At 58.8% G+C, this 18614-nt stretch overlaps 2 protein-coding genes across 3 annotated transcripts in view; one reads left to right on the plus strand and one right to left on the minus strand.

The window, feature by feature from the left end:
* The first annotated feature begins 3208 nt into the window (after positions 1 to 3208).
* CAPN2 (calpain 2) overlaps positions 3209 to 18614 on the plus strand; it is a 33854-nt gene continuing 18448 nt past the window's right edge. The window contains exons 1-6 of the mRNA XM_045537097.1: positions 3209 to 3571; positions 7946 to 8015; positions 15225 to 15343; positions 15845 to 15978; positions 17110 to 17278; positions 17605 to 17688. Coding sequence (XP_045393053.1) covers positions 3335 to 3571; positions 7946 to 8015; positions 15225 to 15343; positions 15845 to 15978; positions 17110 to 17278; positions 17605 to 17688 — 813 coding nt within the window. The 5' untranslated portion in view covers positions 3209 to 3334. The remainder of the gene's footprint in view (positions 3572 to 7945; positions 8016 to 15224; positions 15344 to 15844; positions 15979 to 17109; positions 17279 to 17604; positions 17689 to 18614) is intronic.
* LOC123627505 lies at positions 5036 to 13229 on the minus strand. Of its 2 annotated transcripts, none has more exons than XM_045537099.1 (3): positions 11191 to 13229; positions 9826 to 10013; positions 5036 to 6711 (listed from the first exon to the last, which is right to left on the minus strand). In XM_045537099.1, the coding sequence occupies exons 1-3, from the start codon at positions 11695 to 11697 to the stop codon at positions 6681 to 6683; spliced, it is 726 nt and encodes a 241-aa protein (XP_045393055.1). In that variant the 5' UTR covers positions 11698 to 13229; the 3' UTR covers positions 5036 to 6680. The 2 variants fall into 2 exon arrangements, with proteins under 2 accessions (XP_045393055.1, XP_045393054.1); XM_045537098.1 differs by having other exon boundaries at positions 5036 to 7214.

The raw sequence follows: 18614 nt of genomic DNA on the forward strand, positions 1-18614 counted from the left end.
ACATTCCGATTCTCTTGCTCATTCTCTCCCTCTCTCTTCCCCGCTATCATTTGCTTACAATGATGGCCCAGGCCCAGGCAGTTTGGGATAAACCCAGATGCTTCTGACGCACCCCGCCCTTGGGGCTGGATGACTCAGCCTGGGAAGGGTTTCCACTTGTCCACGGCGGTGCGGTGGAGTGTGCGGTGCAGTGTGCGGCTGTCTGTGCCCGCGTGCGCCTGTGGAAGGGGTCGTGTGGTCAGAGAAAGAGGAGACTGTGCTGGGGCCGCTGAGGCAACAGAGTGCCACAGGCTCTGGGAAGCGTAGTACAGACAGCAGTATTTGCTCAGGTCTGAAAACTGGACCTTATCCGAGCGGTGGGCACAGTCATCATCCTGTGAGTTTGCAAATACACTTTGGTGGCTTAGGACAGCCGAAGGCCCTGGGTGAACAGAGTCCTGTGTGCACAGCGAGTCCTAGAAGTCTGGCAAGGTCAGCTGCCGGGCTGCACCACCAGGGCGTTGCCCGGCCAGGGAAAAGGAAGTTGAGGGTGAGCCAGGAGGTTCTCTGCCTGCGGGCTGCACGCAGCTTCTGACTAGACTGGAACGGCAGAGCCAGTCCGCCCGTTTGCTGCTGAAGGGACATGGGAGGGAAACCACCTCCACCTGCCGGGAAGGGGCCCTTCTCCAGGGATGGGCTGGCCCGAGATTAGCAGGAGCGGAAGCTGAGCTCTGGCACCCTGGGCGGGTGGACGGGCTTTCTCCCGGGAACCCCGATCCCAGAAGCAATCAGGGAGGGGCCAGTGGGACTCAGACAGGGGAACAATCAACAGTTTCCAGGGAGGGGCCGTCTCTGTCCTCTGTTCCCAGTTGCGATGGTGTCGTAAAACCCTTGCAGCAGAAACCCATGAGCCAGAAACCAATGCCTGCGTCCCCATCTCTGGATTCAGAGTCCAGAGTGCTAACAGTGTCACTGGAACCTGGGTCCCCATCTCTGGATTCAGAGTCCAGAGTGCTAACAGTGTCACAGAGGAACCTGCGTCCCCATCTCTGGATTCAGAGTCCAGAGTGCTAACAGTGTCACTGGAACCTGGGTCCCCATCTCACTCGCAGGTACAGAAAGCAGAGGCTGGTGGCAGGCAGTGGTACCCGTCCATCAGGCATCATGCCCAGACTTACAAAACGGAGATGGAGGCTGTCAAATCGAAATAAATCCGGGCTTGGAGAGGGAGAGACTTTCATTAGAAGGAAAGACTATTGCAATAGGGAGAATCTGCGACCATCCCAAAATCAAACAGAAAAAGGGTTGTTGGTTTTTTTTCCTAGGGTGAGGAGGGGCAGGCAGAGATAAGCAGACTCTGGGAGGATGCTGGACGAGGAAGGGGAAACAACCAGTGAGGTCTGATGGGAAAAGGGTCTCGCTGCGTTCAGCCAATTCCCCGCAGAAGCTGACGGGGCCGGGGGACACTCCACTTCTCTGTGCTTGCTCCGGTTGGGGGATAACAGAGTTCAGGGCCCCGAGGGAAAGAGAGAAACCTGACGGGAGTTTGGTCACGCAAAGCAGGGGGCAAGTGAGGGGCAACCGTGGACATTTGGCTAAGGCCAAGGGTAGGTGGGGCAGGGGAGAACATTGGTAAAGGTAATTAAAAAAAAAGATAAAATTATGACTCTATTGATATAAAATGAACATATTTTAAAGATTTCCTTTAACTCAGTGATTAGATGGGGCAACCTGGCAGATGTTATAACCGGTTCAAAGGAGAATTCAGAGAAGCATAATTAATATAGATTTAAGAAATTTAAAAAAATTTTTTTTAGAGACAGGGTCTTGCTCTGTCACCCAGGCTGGAGTGCAGTGGCACGATCATAGCTCACAGCAGCCTCAAACTCCCGGCCTCAAGTGATCCTCCCGCCTCAGCCTCCCAAAGTGCTGGCAATACAGGCGCCTGGTTGAGTTGAGAATATTGAAGTCGAATGTGCAAGTAGACAAAAAACTGGCTCCTCTACCGGGGTGAAAGCAGTCGCTCCACTGGACAGAATTCATTTACACAGCTATAGAAAAAGTATTTTGCACTGCACTGTTATCAACACCTTAGAGTTACAAAATAACTCAGAAACAAGGAAAGGCTAGAACCAGATAAGCTGGAGGGAGGTGCGCTAAACCACGGTTTCTCAGCCTCAGTCTTATCGACATTCTGGACTAGATTTTTTTTTTTTTTTCTGGTCACGCGTTGTCCTGGACGTTGTAGGATGTTAACAGCATCCCTGACTTCTACCCAGTAAAGGCCGGTAGCACCACCTCTCCCAGCTGTGACAATGACAAAAGGTCTCCAGACATGGCCAAATGTCCCCTGGGTTGGGATGGGGACAGAATTGCCTCCAGTTGAGAATCATGGCTTTGAACAAGGCATAGTTTTCCCCTGAAACTCGGATTCTTCCCCGTGAGGGTAGGGAGGGAGAGGAGGGAGAGGAGGCATCTCTCCGGATCTGTGCCGCGTGGCACACACCTGTGTCTCCGTGTGCGAACTGAGAGTCACACGCTGTCTCCGCCACAGAGCGGTTACAGGCACCGACAGACACTATTCTAAACGCTCTCTGGATACTAACTCGATTATTTGTCCCAGTTAAATCTGAGTTTCAGATAAACAATGAACTGTACTCTTTTTTGGTGTAAGTATGCCCCGTGCAATATCTGAGACCTACGTATACTGAAGCGGTATCCGCGGTTTAGCTGAAATTCTAATTTAACCGGGAACTCTGCGTTCCTGTCTGCCAGATCTCACAGCCTTATTATCTGTGATCCAGTAGCTGACCGGTAACTGCAGCATGTGGTGCCAGCAGGCCTTGGTGGCTTAGCATCCTTGTCCTGCCCGTGACTAGCTGTGCCACACTGGTGATGTCATTTAACCCCTGTGAGGCTCGGGTTTCCCCCGTGTAAGCTGGGGGCGACACCAGCACCTTCTTCCCGGAGCCGCGGGGCGGTTTGGGGCACAAAGCTGGGCCCGGGGGACGGTGGCTAGTTCGGTCCCCTTGCCTTTCCTCCCCGCTGCCACCGACTCACCGGGTGTTTTCCGGAGAGGCACGACCACCCCAGCCTCCTCCCCGGGGGAGGGACGCCGGCGATCGGGTTGGCTTTGCGCCCCCGGTGTCCGCCCGGCCGCGCTGTCCCCGCCGCGGTCCGCAGGGGGCAGCACCGGTGCGGGCGGCGCCGCGCAGGCTCGTCCGTCCCGGGCCGGGCCCCAGCAGGCCGGGGGCGGCCCAGGCCACACCCCGCGGGCCGGGCCTCCCGGTGAATCAGCGCCCGCGGCCGGGCCGCAGTCCCGCAGTCCCGCAGTGCGCAGCGCGGGCTCCGCGCCATGGCGGGCGTCGCGGCCAGGCTGGCACGGGAGCGGGAGGCGGCCGAGGGGCTCGGCTCGCACGAGAGGGCCGTCAAGTACCTGAACCAGGACTACGGGGCGCTGCGCGACGCGTGCCTGGAGGCCGGGACGCTCTTCCAGGACCCCGCCTTCCCCGCCCTCGCGTCGTCCCTGGGCTTCAAGGAGCTGGGACCCTACTCCAGCAAGACGCGCGGCATCGAGTGGCGGCGACCCACGGTAGGCGCCGGCCCGGACTCCGTGCGCGCGGGGAGGCGACCCCCGGTCCCCCGCACCGGGCCTGTCCCCTCCCCCACCCGCCACGCGTCCCGGGACCGGCCGGGCGTCCCCGCCCCCCAGTCCCGGCAGCAGGGCCTGCGGGGAGCCGCCCTCGGGCTGCGCAGAAACTTGGGGTGACGCGCGGCAGCCGCGGGGAACCTTTACCGGGTTCGGGTGGGACATGGCGGGAGGGGAGCGGCTCTGCGGGGAAAGGGGGGCAGACGGTACCCGAAAGTCGTCTCTGACTCGGGCTCTGGCTGCCTCAGTAGGGGACAGGCCACAGCCTGGTCCTTTTGTGACTAAGGACTGTCTCACACAGTCCCGGCGGTTGGATTTATCCAATCCGAGTTTCTTGTTTATGTTTCCAAAGCGGAGCAAGGGAAACTGTTACACCCGCAGTTGACAAAGGGCGGCTGCTCCAAGCAGCCAGTGTCTCATCGGGCCACCCGCCCGGGATGCTCAGGGGGACCTCAGGGACCCTCCAAGGGCCCCTATCCTGCCCCTCAGGGTCTCTGTCCCCCGGCCCTCCCAGGCCTTGGGACAACTTCTGCTCCCTCATCTGCTTGTCCACCCTGTTTCCCATGAGTGACTCCCGGCCGGCTCCCTCCTTAGGGGACACTTCCCAGGGCTTCCCCCACCGCGCCTAGGAAGGGCTCCTGGGAAATTCGACATCTAGATTATGAGAACAAGCCTTCCTGCCCTCCCCCCAGGCCACCCTCTGCTGCCCCAAATCCAGCCCATGGGCAGCGAGAGCCACAGGAAATGCCCTAGACCCGGACTCGGAGCACTCAGGTTCTCGTCCCTGCTACCCCGTCGGGTGCCCTGGGTGAGCGTCTAACCTCTGTGCCTCCATTTCCTCATTGAGAGGAAGAGGTGATGCGAAATACCGTCCCTCTTCCCCGGCTCACCAGGCCTAGCCGCCCCCCGACCCCCGGCCTTTCAGTCTCTCCAAAGACCGGTTCTCTCCTGCCTCGGCCGCCGGCTCACCTGCCAGGCGTGCTCTCACCTGGGTCAGTGCAGTGTGGTTCACACTCATTCCTCGGGACTTAGTCATCTGTCCCCTCCCCAGAGAGGTCTGTCCTGACCATTCTTAGCAGTCACCTCCCCACCCAGAATTCTCTAGCACTGCACCCTGCTGGTCTCCCTCATAGCAGCGTCAGGATTTATGGATGTAATGGCACGGATTTGTCCTTCCTACTGAGCTGCGGGGACCGGGGGGTGTGTTATTCACCAACATATCCCCTGCACGGTATCCGGGGAACAGCATTTACTGAGTGCCTGTTGGACGCCAGGCACTGTCCTGAGTGCTTGGGACACACACCAGGGAGCGCAGGGGACAGTGGCTGTTTACAGAATGAATGAATGCAGGATGTAACCAGCCTCGAATGAAATGACGGTTGTGAAAGTGATACACAAACAAGAGAATGTGTTCGCCTGGCATTTGTGTAGCACTTTACAGTTTGTGCAGTGAATTCACACGCTCATTCGCCTATCCTTGCATGCATTCATTGAATACCTACTGTGTGCCAGGCACAGTGCATACAGTTTCTGCTTCTGAAGATTCAGAGATCAGCAAAGCGAGACGGACAGGTCCCCGACAGGTGGATAGGTCTGTAGGACTTTCAGATGAAGAAACAGGGATCTGGGGCCGTTTCGGGGCCACCGCTTAGGACAGGCAGCCCGTGCACCGCACAAGAGAGAGGAGTGTGGCTTTTATTGTCTCCGTTCATCAGCTGAAGCCATTGAGCCTTGGGAAGGTTAAATATTTGCCAGTGGCAAACAGATGTCCGGGTTGGAGCCAGGACTGTGTCCAGCCCGTGCGTGTTTAGAGCCCCTCCCTCGTGGCTGTCCTGCCCTCCATCCTGCCTTCTCAAACACTGCCGGCGGCACGCAAGGGAAAGAAAACCGTTTCCGCGGGATTTGGACGTTAGCAAGTCGTTGGGGGCTTTAGCGGAGCAATTCCAGTGACAGGTGAGACTAGAGGCCAGATTGCTGCAGACTCCAAAGCAAGAGAACTGGAAGTGGAGAACGTGGTCGACTCATTTAACAAGGTGCCTGTGGAGAGACAGACAGACAGACAGACAGAGAAAGGGGACCTGGGCTTCCAGAGGCTGTTTCTCCAGACAAGAGCAGCTTGAGCATGTCCTGTGTCGAGTCACCAGAGAGCAGGGGACTAAAGGCAAAGGGGGGATAGTGCAACAGGCCCCTGAGGATGCAGGACCGCGGAGGCGGGCAGGGGACTGAGCTGGGTGGGACCCACCGCTCCTTTGGAGAGCGGATTTCACAGCCCCGGCCAGGGCGTGGCTCTGGGGCGGGAAGTGGCTGAAGTCACAGTGGGGTCCCAGGGCTGGGCAGGGGCCCAGGGAGGAGACAGCCGGTGTGACCCACGCGTCAGATCCTCCCCGCAGCCGGGCAGGTAGGAGCAAGGGCAGGTGCTGTCCCCATTGTCCCCTGAGAAGATGAACCTCTGAGGGGGTTATCACTCGGTTCTTTCCAGCGGGCTGAACTCAGCCTCAGACCCGGATGTCCCGTCTCTGGCGATTATCATCAACCTCGCCAGCAGTAACAGTAACAGGCCGGCCCCACGGAGCGCTTCCCAGGGCGTGTTTACGTGTCGTCTCGTTCAGCCCTCGGAACAGGCCTCTGGGGTGGGCACAGCGCCATCCTCGGCCCACAGACGAGGACGCTGAGGCGTCAAGAGGTTTAGAACCGTGCCAGGGTCCCGGGACCTGGGTCGTAAGTGGCAGAGCCAGGATTCCAACCGGGTTATTGGAATCCAGAGCCCGAGCCCTCGGCCCCTTTCCTCTGACTGGCACGTCCCATGTTTCATTTGATGCCCTCCCTTCATGCTGTGCACAAAGTTCAGTTTTCTGAAGCGTCTCTGAGCACCGCCCTGAACTTTGACTTCTCTGAAGAGGCGGCCAAAGGCATGAGGAAGGTTCTGGAACATAATGAGAAAATGCTGGCACTCTCAGGATTAGAGGCTCCCCGATCTATTCCATCAGCGGGGTGAGTGCCCGGCTGGCAGGCGCTGAGTCCAGCTGACTTCATTTGTCTCGGAAGAACATTCTCACTGTCCCTGCCGTCTGTGACAGCGTGACCTGAGCAGAGAGAGGCAACGCAGGGCTGAGATGATGGAAGGACCCCCACCTTCCAGGCCAGGGTGGACAGGGACCTCAGTCTCACCCAGAAAAACCGTCTCTTGGCGGAGGGGACACGCCACGGGCCATGGTGGGGCATGCACACGCGACACTCTAGCAGATGTGAGACGCAGAACAGCTCCTGCAAATCAGGGTGGCCCGAGCCGAGAGAGCCCCAGATTTGTGCCCCGACTTCCTCTGTGGCTTTGGGCGGAGCCCTTCAGAGTCAGGAAACATGGTCAGAGAGGGCCGCGGAAGGCGCCGGAATTGTTCGAGTTCCATCAGGCAGCTTGTGACAGTCGCCCCTGAGGCGGTAACACCCTTGTCACTAAGCCATAGAGGCAGGGCAGGGATGGAAAGCATCGGCCCATGAGACTCGTGCATGCAAACGCCGGTGCTGTGGGTCACTTGCGAGCCGTGTGACTTTGGACAAGTCACTTTCCCTCCTTGAGCTGCTTCCACACCTGCAAAACGGGGGTAACACCCACCTTGTGTTCCTGAGAGGGCCGTGTGAGACGCAGTTCCACACACAGTACCTGAGGTACAGCGGGTACAGAACATAGGGGTGCCCCAAGTACCATGGCCCTGTGGAAGAATCCAGAAAGGCTAGACCCACTCCCCTGCCCCCGAAAGGGTGTGTGTTAGAAAGAGGGAGTGATACTCACGTCACCCCCGGCCAGTGCACAACTAAGTACTAAACTGCAGAGGACAAAGACTGCAGGACTCAGACTTGAAGGGAGGAGTGAGGTTTGGATATGAAGGAGGGCTTCACGGAGGAGGTGGCGATGAACCTGGAACTATGGGACAATGTGGAAAAGGGGGCAGCCGCGTGGGAAGGGGAGGAATTCCAGGCAAGCAGATCAACTTGCATGGAGGAACGGAGGGAGGGTGCTCGTGGCGAGTGGGGGGCTCTGGAGCGTGGAGGGTCTCAACACCCGGCAGGAGAGGCTGGACTTGCTGCGGCTCTGGCCCCGGGACGCATGTGGGCTCCCCTGACTGCCCTTCTCAGCCAGGGGACCCCACCCGCCCACTGGGGCCCACGGAGCAGGGGCCAGAAGGACCTCCTGGCGCAGAGCTATGACTGTGACGACAGAACTTTCCTGGGAGGGGGACAAGGGGTTGGAGGCTCCCGCTGAGATCCTGACAGCAGCGCCTGCCTGGTGGGCTGACGGCTCTCTGTGGGTCTCGTTCCCAGGAGCTCTGCGCTGACCCCCAGTTTATTGTTGGAGGAGCCACCCGCACGGACATCTGCCAAGGAGCCCTGGGTAAGTGACGGGACACCGCGCCAGCCGGGGGGTCGTGTCTGCAAGGCCGAGGCTGGAGGGCGGAGGAATGATCGGTGGCTTCCTTCCCTTCCCAAGCAGCTTGGAGGTTTCCACTTCCAAAAGCTCCCTGGAATTTCTTGTCCCTTAGTGGGCAGTGGCTCTGCCCCCAGGCCCGCTCTGAAGCACAACTGAGGCCTCCCTTGTCCCCTGCACCGGGCCAGTGGCTGAGGTCACAAAGATACTGCCCCTGGGAGGAACAGGGGCTTCTGCATTTCAAGCCTTGGTCTCTGTACCTCCTGGGGCCACTATGACCAGTGGCTCATGAAACAGCTCCGGGCTGAGGCTCGGGGAGCAGGGACGGTGACTCAGTGTGGAGGAAGAGGAAACCCCAGTGCTGGCTGCCGAGAGGAAGCTAAAGCACCGGGGCTTTCTCAGTGTTTGCACGACAAGCTCACCATGGTAGCACAACAGCCGGAAGCAGATGCTCGGCTGTAAAGGCGAGTGCAATGTCCCTTTTAAGTAAACTTAAGCGGAGTAGCTGATTGCTAGGGTCTGCAGCCTTGCTCTCTAGAGCCTAGTTCCGATTTGCGTCTGGGTGTACTGCGTGTCCAGGATTCGAACACACGGGGTTCCCCAGCATCAGTATGAAAGCCCCCAGGGAGTCTACAAAGTCTCGACAGCCGGGCCTGGCACTGCTCTTTAAGATCCTCATAAAATCCACCCTCGCTGTCTGTTTGCTCATAATAAATGTGGGGCTGTAATTACTGCAGCAGATTGTTTGCTCTGATAAACCAAAAACCTATTTCCTGCCATCAGCCTCAACCGGCTGCCCGAACAAGTCCATCGGTAAAGAAATTGACCAGCTGGGGTCCTGCACCTCCCGTCTCTGCGCGCCGAGCAGAAGTTCCGACACCCCCAGTTATAACAGCTAATATTTACTGAGCATATCCTACCTGCCAGAGAGTAAACTAAGGCACCGGGATTATTCCTGTGTTATAGAGGAGGGTGCTGAGTTCGTCCCACACCTGAAATCTGATGCCAGGCCTGTGTTTAAACCCTGAGCTGGACTCCCTAGAAGGGGGCCTGGAAAAATCCCGCCGCTGAGGAATGTCAGGGGAGCCGTGTGAATCATCAGGACAGACATAGCCTGTGAGGGAGAACAGGACCCTGGTGACCTCCGGAAAGGCCCAGCTGGTCTGAGCCCAGACTGCAGATTCCTGAGATGCCAGGCACATTCTCACCTGCAGAAAACACGCCTCCCGTTCCCCCCTTCTCCCCCAACGAAAGGTAGAGTGAAGGAGGTAACCTCACAGACTCCTGGCATCTAAGGTGGATGCCCCAGGAAAATCCTTTGTTTAGAGAAAATGGAAATTAATGGAGCCAGAAGTTGATGGAAACTTTGACCCACCCCGGGGGCTTTGGAGAATCCAGAGACAAACACAGCAACTGCTGAACACCCCACCCGGACTACACGTCTACTTCCAAGTTTAACAACGTCTTAAGGGCCACATTTCAAGTGACAAATGTATGATTTAAGTCCTGTTTACATACCACCAAGCTACTTAGAGAGGAGACAGGCAAAGCTTACATTCCTGGGAGAAATTCCCCTCCCAGGGGAATTGTAAACAAGGTGAAATGTGAACCTTTTGAAAATTTCTCAGTACGGAGTCTGCAATTTCTAAGGTTTTGTTGCTTTGTCTTTTTTTTTTTTTTTTTTATGTCATATTGGCTGCTTTGTTCTCTTGGCCTTTTACTTTGGAGGACACTGGTTAGATGACAGTCTGTGAAGTGTCATTTTCAGAACCCTCACCTGATTCTGGCATGGAGGTGCAGGGTGGTGATAGGGGGGTGACCGTCACCAAGTCCAGACAGCCTCAGAAGCGTCAGGAACCGGGACGGGCAGGGACACCAGCCCCGTGGCCAGAAATACAAGCCGAGGCTCAGCTCTGTCGGTAGTTGGCAGACCCGGCAGGTCATCACTCTGAACCTCAGTCTCTTCTGAAAATGAAGAGGGAAGGAGAGTGAATGGGGCGACCTCAGAGTCTCCCAGGATGTGACATTCGGCTATTCTGAAGTCATTCCTGGTCCCTGACTGGCTGCTGCTTGTTCCCTGTGCTAGAGGGTCGCGGTGCGGCGAGGCCCCTTTTATCTCACACATGGACTATAGCAGCCCCCGTCACCCGCATGAACTGGCGAGACTCCCAGAGCATTTTTTCACTGCATCATCTCACGTCATCATCTCAAGTCTATAGCAGATATTTTCACTCCCACTGTGCAGATGAGAGAACTGAGGCACAGAGAAGGGAGGGTACGTGTAAAGCCGCACAGCTGACAATTGCCAGCGGGACGAACCCCGATCTGATTCCAAACCCTGCACTCTGTTCACAGCCCCGTGCACCCCCGGCTGCCGGGCTGCCGTGCTGAGAAACGAGTCTCAGCAAAATTCATTTTCTCTACCTGCTCCTTCCACCCTGAGATGCACTCGGTTCACCCAGGGAACCCGGGCAGGGGACATCCTCAGACTTGTGCCCTCCCCAGTGCCCTGCCCAGGTGTGATCGGCCCACACGCTCCCACCCTCTTTCCCAGAAGGCTCAGCTTCCCCAGAGTTAATTCAAACCACTTCTGCGGAGCAGCCCTGACAAGGAGCCTCCCGCAGTGTGGACCGTGGCTGTGCTGAGTCCACTCACTCAGGGAGAAAAATCCGCCCTTCTGGAGGGAGGGTGGAGGGAGGGTGGAGGGAGGGTGGAGACCAGCCGGAGCCTCAGCCCTGCAGCTAAATGTGACTCTGTAATTGCTGGTGGTAACCACGGTCTTACAGGTGACTGCCACTTGAAATGGCCCCTGGGGACCCTGGAAATCCAAAGGCTGAGCTCCTGGCACCTCCGGTGGCTGTCACCGGGCTGCTGTGGGTTCTCCAGGCCCCCTGCTCCCCACACCTCACAGCCCACAGCCCCCCCCTCCCCCCCGCCACTGCGCCCCGCGGGCCTCTGGCTTCCCCGTGAAGAGCCCGAGGCGGTTGGAACAGCCCCATTTCACGGTGACTTGGTGACATCGCTGTCTCATCTGGCCTCTGAGACGAGTGTTGGGTCAGACTTTCCCGAGGCCCCAGTCTTCTGACATTCTGCGACTCTAGAACCTTCTACCCCCCGTGACGGCCCCTGCACCCGCACATACCATTTGTGAGCAGCGGCGTCTCCGCTGCAGGGTGTGTGAGCCTCGCCCAGCGTTGGTCCCCAGTGTCAGCCGCAGGGGGGCTCCCACGCGGGGGTCAGGAATGAAGGACTGTGTATTCCGGGGGGAGCTGGCGGGATCCTGGCCGGCAACACTGTCTGGACGACACAGCCCCGGGAGGAGGTGGCCTGGCCAGCTGGTGTGCAGTGAGGAAGCTTCTAGACCAGCACGGCCCGCAGAGCCTCTAGCCACGATGGCCGTGGTGCACATCTGCTGGGGAGGCGGCTGCAAGGCCCCACGGCTGCTGGGGCGCTGGAGATGAAAGCTCCGCGGCCAGGTGGTGACCGAGGAGGACGGCCAGCAGGGAACTCGGGCACAGACGTGAAACCTGCAACAGGTGGCGTTCGCCTGGTCCCGGGTGGCTGAGAAAGGCCGGGGCTCCACTGAAGTCCAGAGCGTGGACGTCAGGCCCAGCCCTGGTCTCCCTCCTCTCCTTACGGCCTCCCCCATAGCAGGGAGGGAGCAGGGAGGGACAGGCAGGGAGGGAGGGGCAGGGCACAGCTGGCTGGCATCACTTGCTCTCCCGCGGTTCGGACAGCAGTTTGTGGCCGAAGACCCTCGTGCCAATGAGCGTTGGAACCTGCGTGGAGCGCAGGACCTTGCCCCCGGCCCCTGGTCTAAATGACAAGTGACTGCACGTGCTGGAGGAGTTCCGCTTTGGGGGGATCCTTTTCTCAGCCGCTGCCCAGCCGTGAAATGAGTAAGGAAGGGACAGCCCAGGGTGACTCAGCCTCTGGCAGACGTGGCCGGCAGGCAGGGGTGCACTTCCTCCTCGCCAGTTCCAAGGGGCGGCCCTAGGGCGCCCCCCCGGGGTCCTTCCCCTCCTTCCCACAGCAAAGACCCACAGCTGCCTGAGAATGTGGCCCCCATCACCCCCACCCGGACCTTGAGAGATCTGTCCTTTGGGGCAGGGTGTCCAGTCTGCTGGAATCGGTTAGAACAGCGTTGTCTCAGGAAGGGTAGACCCCAGCCAGGAGCAGCCTCCAGTGTCTTGGTGCATCTGTCGTTCTCTGGCTGTCGCAGGAAGGCAACTGGCGAGGCAGGAAGGCTGAGACGCCACAGCAAGGTCTGCCGTCGATTAGCGTTTCTCAGCTAATCTATGCACGCTCTGCTTCACTGGGCACATGTGCCCCTGTGCAGGCCTGGGGGCTGTGACTGTGACCCAGCCAGACACCGTCCCTCCCTCACTTCCCTTCTGCGGGGACTGTCCACAGGCCACCGCACTCTGGGGTGATGGTGGCACAGGTGTGTCAGAGCCCAGCATCCCCTGGGTCCCCCAGTGGCGTCCCAGCTCTGCCTCACTTCCTGTTTGTGAAGGAAAGACAGTGGAAGGCGAAGAAGGAGAAAACACAGAGCAAATATTTTGCTCTCCTCTCGGAAAACCTCCGGCAGCCAAGAGCATTGGTAACCCAGCTGCATCCCACCCCCTGCGATGGCACAGAGTGACCTGCAGGACAGACACCCCACTCGGCTCTGGAAATTTACTGACAGGGCCCTGAATGAATTCATCTTTTCAGGAGAGAGCGCTGGAGTTTAAAGGAGTCATTCATAAGGTCTGCCCGGGAGTGCCTGCCCTCGAGGGGGTCTGGGCGGTCCCTTGTTGCCAGGGTCTTGCATGAGAGCTGGAGTGGCAGGGAAGGCTCTGGAAACCTGGCTCACGGACCCCCAGGAGGGCAAGCCCCGCTGGGGACAGTTAAAGCTTTATCCAGGGAGCCGGAGTCCAGAAGGGGGAAGCTGCTGTGCATAATGACCCAAAAATCCAACTCAAACCTCCTTTTCCTAAACAAATTAGAAGTCTGAACTTGGGGGGATTCTCTGGGGGCCCACATGCAAAAGTGGCTTAAGTGATCTCAGCGGGGGCCCCAGGGTGGGCCTGAGACAATGTCACTGAGTTGTTGTCCAAAGGCTTGCGTGGTGGCTCAGGCCTCTAATCCTAGAATTTTGGGAGGCTGAGGCAGGAGGTCAGGACCAGCCTGAGCAACACAGCAAGCCCTCATTCTCTAAAAAAAACAAAACAGAAAAATTAGCCAGGTATCCTGGAGCGCACCTGTAGTCCCAGCTACCCGGGAGGCTGAGGCAGGAGGCTCGCTTGAGCCCAGGAGTTGGAGGTTGCAGTGAGCTATGATGACGCCACGGCACTCTAGTCTGGGCGACAGCGAGACCCTGTCTCAAAAAAAGAAAAAAAAATAGTTGTTGAACAGAGGAATAAATTAATGCGAGACTGTGTTCTGCTGTAGGCACAAAAACGGTACAATTTCCCCGGGAGGAGCCACAGCTGAGGCTGGCAGGGAGAGACGCTGACTGTCACTAGCGCAGACTCAGGAAGGGGAAGAGGGGGGTGGCTCAAAGGCCTCTCTGGGCTCGGCTATGTGAGGGACAGAGCGGAGGAGGGACTGCGAAGCCAGCGCCATTCCAGGGGCCTGCACTGGAGGGAACTCGGGTGATGTCACAGCGCCCGCCAGAGAGCCGGTTGGGCCAGGGGGCTCCCCAGTGCGTGGTTTGTTATCAACACCCTGCTCAGCTCTCACCCTTTATTTCTCCCTTGGTGGCACCCTCCTTACGTGCCAAGAAGAAGAGCTTGCAGAAACTCGGGGTGATGGGCAGACCCCGTAGGCACTCGGTCACCCTCCCCCACAGCCTCCCACCCGCGTTCCGGGACGACACTGCCGCGTGTGGCCGGGCTCTGGCACATAATGTACCCTCAGTGGAGACGTCACGTCCCCTGCGTCTCAGTTTTCAGCTGTGAAATCAGAAAACAAAAACAGCAAACGCTAGAGACACTGTCCCGAGTGCGTCACACACTTTCTGCTGCTCGATTCTCAGCTGCACGAGGCAGTTTGTTATTCTCCGACCCCTGTTGTCCATGAGGGACCGAGACACGGAGATCGTGGTTTCTCGGGTCAGAGCCAGGATTTGGACTCCGTGTCCCGGCCCTGCTGCTCCTTCACTGTTCGGGGTGGGGACGGGAGAGGACCCTGACTGCTGTCCCTGGAGAATGCATGTGTCCCCATACGAGCAAAACCCGCACAAAATGTTTGGGGTTCCAGGTGTCTGCAGTGCCTCACGGACCCCCAGTTTTCCTCCTTTCATCTGACCCTAACACCCTTCTGAGGACGCCTCAGCGCTGTCCCCTTTCCACGGCTGAGAAAAAACACGGATCCGGGCACGTGCCGCGGTCGGCGGCAGGGTCAGGCCCGGCTGCAGGTGCTCTAACCACTGCCTGTTCCCACCGCCTCCAGGCAGGCCTCCGGGGGCCACGTGGGCTGTCCTTCCACCACGCTCCTTTCTGGTTTGGGCATCACCAAGGCCGACGCGGTGCAGTGACGGGTGCTGGCTGTGCTGAGCGCACCCGGCTCTCGGTGAGCCTCGCATTTACCCACGTCCCGCGACAGCGTCCTGTGGCTCAGAGAGGGGCCAGGCTGCCTGACCCACTGCCCACCTCGTTGTCCCCGTCCTCACCCACCCCCAGAGGTGACCTCCACCCCCCTCACGGAGCCCTGGAGACAGTCCGGCCCTCTGCACCCACTCAGGCTGTTGCATTTATGTCGCCTGTGCTTCCTGCGAGTGACCTGCCCGCGGGTGTCCCTGTTCCCCCGCTGAGCCCCTGTGCCAGGAGCTGGGCCTCGTCCGAGCCCTCCCGCCTCGCGCTGCACGTTCTTCTGCCTCAAACCCCCTTCAGAGCCTGTCTTCTCAGAAGCCCCTGCCGCCAGCCGGATCCGTTCGGCCCACAGAGCACCGGGCACGGGGCTGGGCTCTCAGGATGCAGCTTGGCCACTGCCGAGTACTGCGTCTTTCGGGGACACATTTCAAAACACCTCTCCGCCTGCCTCTCCCTCACAGCAGCCCCCAACCCTCAGACGAGGACTCCGTCGGCTCAGGGGTTGGCTTGAGCGTCAACCCCCGGAGGTGGGGACAAGGTCTTCACACCCTCCTGGTTCTGGACGGCTGTGACCAGAGCTCCCTGTGCTTGTTCCCAGGCGACTGCTGGCTGCTGGCGGCCATCGCCTCCCTCACCTTGAACGAGGAAGTGCTGGCTCGAGTGGTCCCCTTGAACCAGAGCTTCCAGGAGAACTACGCAGGCATCTTCCACTTCCAGGTAACGCCGTGCTTGCCCCCGGCTTCTCGGCAGGTCCTGGGAGCTGGGGACAGTCCCTGGCCTGGCCGGGTGCGTCAGTCCCTGGTGTCGGCAGGCAGGAAGCTCCCTGGGACCCTGCGGGGACTGCAGGCGAGCAGAGAGGTAGCACAGGGTGTTCGGGGAGTAACTCTCAGGTTTAGAAAAACCTTATTACTTGAGGTTTGAGACAAAATGTTAGTCCTCCTCCTTTTCTCCTGGTAAACGAGAAACAATACTTTAAAAAGCCCACGGTGCGGGGCAGAAGGCTGAAGCGGTGGGCGTGGGCTGGGAGGGGTGGACAAGTGCCACCGTTGTCTTTGCCCTCTCAGCGAGGACCTGCCCGCGGCAGGAGAGTTAACGGAGCACCTGCTCCCAGGAGGGGCTCGCGGGACCCTGGAGGGGACAGGGCGGGGGGCCGGGTGCAGCCGAGGCTCCGGCTCCTCCTGCAGCCCCCCCCACCCCCGCGCCCCCTCTGTCCTGCAGTTCTGGCAGTACGGCGAGTGGGTGGAGGTGGTCGTGGACGACAGGCTGCCCACCAAGGACGGGGAGCTGCTCTTTGTGCATTCGGCCGAGGGCAGCGAGTTCTGGAGTGCGCTGCTGGAGAAGGCCTACGCCAAGTAAGCGGCCGTCCCTCCCCTCCCGCTCGCCACGGCCCGCCCCGCTGCCCGGATTCAGAAAAAGCAGGAATTACTCAAGGACCACTTTGAGTGGGAGTCCTCTTCCGTAGAAGGACTGCTTTGGCCAACGCTGGGCTCTGAATTCAAGGAGATCCGTACGCACTGAGAGTCGGCAGCTATTGCCATTTTGAACCAAAGGCACAGGGATCGGTCATAGTGCTGACTGCGCTGGCCTTGGGAGGGAACTCTGCTTCCTTGGCAGGACATAGTTCACATTTTTTATCGACTAAAAGGAGCGGTTTGGGCTAATGGCAAAACTACCCATTGCAGAGGTAGGAAAACTGTGGAACTTGCCCAGGATCTATGGTGTTGGTGATTAGACGCGGTTCCCCCATCTCCTCCCAGCCGCTGCCCACCGGGCTGCCGAGAGGCGAGTCTGTCCAGTGCTCAGGGCTGCCCACCCCTCAGCAGGAAGCCCCCGCCAGCCCCTCTCCACAATGGCCTTGTCCTGGCCATGCTGCCTGGCTCCATCTATCACAGTGACTCCACTCCAAGGCAGCGAGTGGATCTCTGTTCCTCACAGCCCCGTGCCCAGAAGGAGGGGTCATGTGTCACCCAGGCTAGAGTGAGTGCCGTGGCGTCAGCCTCGCTCACAGCAACCTCAAACTCCTGGGCTCAAGGGATCCTCCTGCCTCAGCCTCCCCAGTAGCTGGGACTACAGGACACGCCACTGTGCCCTGCTAAAAAACTGCTTTTGTCATTGAATCGTTGTCTTTCTTTAAGCTCTAAATGCCAAACAGCCAATTAGCAGCCCTCCCTTTTCCTGTCCGGAAGTAGAAAGAATCGATACAGCACGGGAGGTTGGTCCAGATAAATCACTAAGGTCGTTCCGACTCTAAGGTTCTATGAGATTTTTTTAAACCTTCACAAAGTGCCAGGGAAATGGTAGCTGCGGACGCAACACCTGGCCTTCATGGGCACCCTGAGCTGGGGACCCAGCCGAGGAGAATGTGAGCAGAGGGTCCCTGGGGCATCCAACGAAGGGGACAGCAGAGGTGGGCGGTGGTGCTTAGCAGGGTGACGGCATCGGTGGGGGGCAACGGTGGCAGCAGCATCCACCCCCTCCTGCAGGGTCAACGGATGCTACGAGGCGCTCTCGGGGGGGGCTACCACCGAGGGCTTCGAGGACTTCACGGGAGGCATCGCCGAGTGGTACGAGCTGCAGAAGCCCCCTGCCAACCTGTTCAGGATCATCCAGAAGGCTCTGCAGAAGGGCTCGCTCCTCGGCTGCTCCATCGACGTGAGTCCAGGCCCCCCACTCCCCTCCCAGGCTGCCCGTGCCGACGGGGTCTGCACAGCACCCAGGGGAACCCACCGCCCCCGTCCGCAACACGGCACCCCCTTGTTCCTGCGGGGCCAGTGGGAAACTACCCTCCGCCCTCTGAACACAACCTGGCAAAAGGCAAATGAATAGGAGAGAAGGCACCCAAATTTACCACCACGCACGGGAGAAGGACAGTGACTGCCCGGCCTCGCGGTGGGGCAGGTGGTTACTGTCCTGGTCCCGGTCCCTGTCCGGGGACCCCGTGAGGGCGTTGGCGCCTGACTGGCTGCTCCTGTTTCCAGATCACCAGCGCCGCGGACTCGGAGGCCGTCACGTTCCAGAAGCTGGTGAAGGGGCACGCGTACTCTGTCACCGGCGCCGAGGAGGTGAGGCCCAGCCGTGTCCCCAGCCCCGGCGTCCCCACCCCGCGCTCACACCACCCCCTGCCGAGCGCCCCCCCGTGCCGCGCTGCCCCCTGGTGGCCGCCCGGGTCCAGCGCTGCAGCCTTGCTCCCGGGATCCACTAAAAATAATGCACCACTTTGCTTCTGGAGTGTTCTGTGCTCCACAAAGCGCTTTCGCATTTGAGCGCTCTTCCGCTAAAGCATCGTGCCCGTGTTCCAGTCTGACTGCCGCTTGCCAGCGGTGTGGCCTGGACACGTTACTTAACGCTCTGTCCCTTAGTTTCATGTTTAAAATGGAAATAATAGGAAATAATAGGCCGGGCGCGGTGGCTCACGCCTGTCATCCCAGCACTCTGGGAGGCCGAGGCAGGAGGATCGCTCGAGGTCAGGAGTTCGAGAGCAGCCTGAGCAAGAGCGAGACCCCGTCTCTACTAAAAATAGAAAGAAATTAGCTGGACAACTAAAATATATAAAGAAAAAATTAGCCGGGCATGGTAGTGCATGCCTGTAGTCCCAGCTACTCGGGAGGCTGAGGCAGGAGGATCGCTTGAGCCCAGGAGTTTGAGGTTGCTGTGAGCGAGGCTGATGCCACGGCACTCACTCTAGCCCGGGCAACAGAGCAAACTCTGTCTCAAAAGAAAAAAAAAAAAAAAAGGAAATAATAACAATAAAATCCACTCTAAGGATGTGGTGATTCCATGCAGCAAATATATTAAAATGCTTGGACTGGGCCTGGCACATTGCATGTGAGTCACCCACTGTCCTTGCTGTTGTCACTGTAAATACTATCAAGCAGCCCAAGTTCACGGTTCATTACAACATCCAGACTGGACCCAGGTCTTCTGACCTGCCCAGTCTTCTTTTTTTTTAACCTTGATTTTTTTTTTTTATAGCTCTGCCCACACACAT

The sequence above is a fragment of the Lemur catta genome, chromosome 25 (assembly GCF_020740605.2).
Source record: "Lemur catta isolate mLemCat1 chromosome 25, mLemCat1.pri, whole genome shotgun sequence".
NCBI lineage: Eukaryota > Metazoa > Chordata > Mammalia > Primates > Lemuridae > Lemur > Lemur catta.

Bases quoted from the DNA above. Each gene is read 5' to 3' on its own strand.
- LOC123627505 (XM_045537098.1), bottom strand. From the start codon at position 11,697: ATGGGGGAGGCCGTAAGGAGAGGAGGGAGACCAGGGCTGGGCCTGACG. The intron at 10,014-11,190 runs GTATGTGCGGGT...CTTCATTTTCAG, and splicing joins GACGCCGCTGCTCACAAATG to AAGAGACTGAGGTTCAGAGT. The intron at 7,215-9,825 runs GTGAGGGTTCTG...CCCGTTTTGCAG, and splicing joins CACCTCCATGCCAGAATCAG to GTGTGGAAGCAGCTCAAGGA.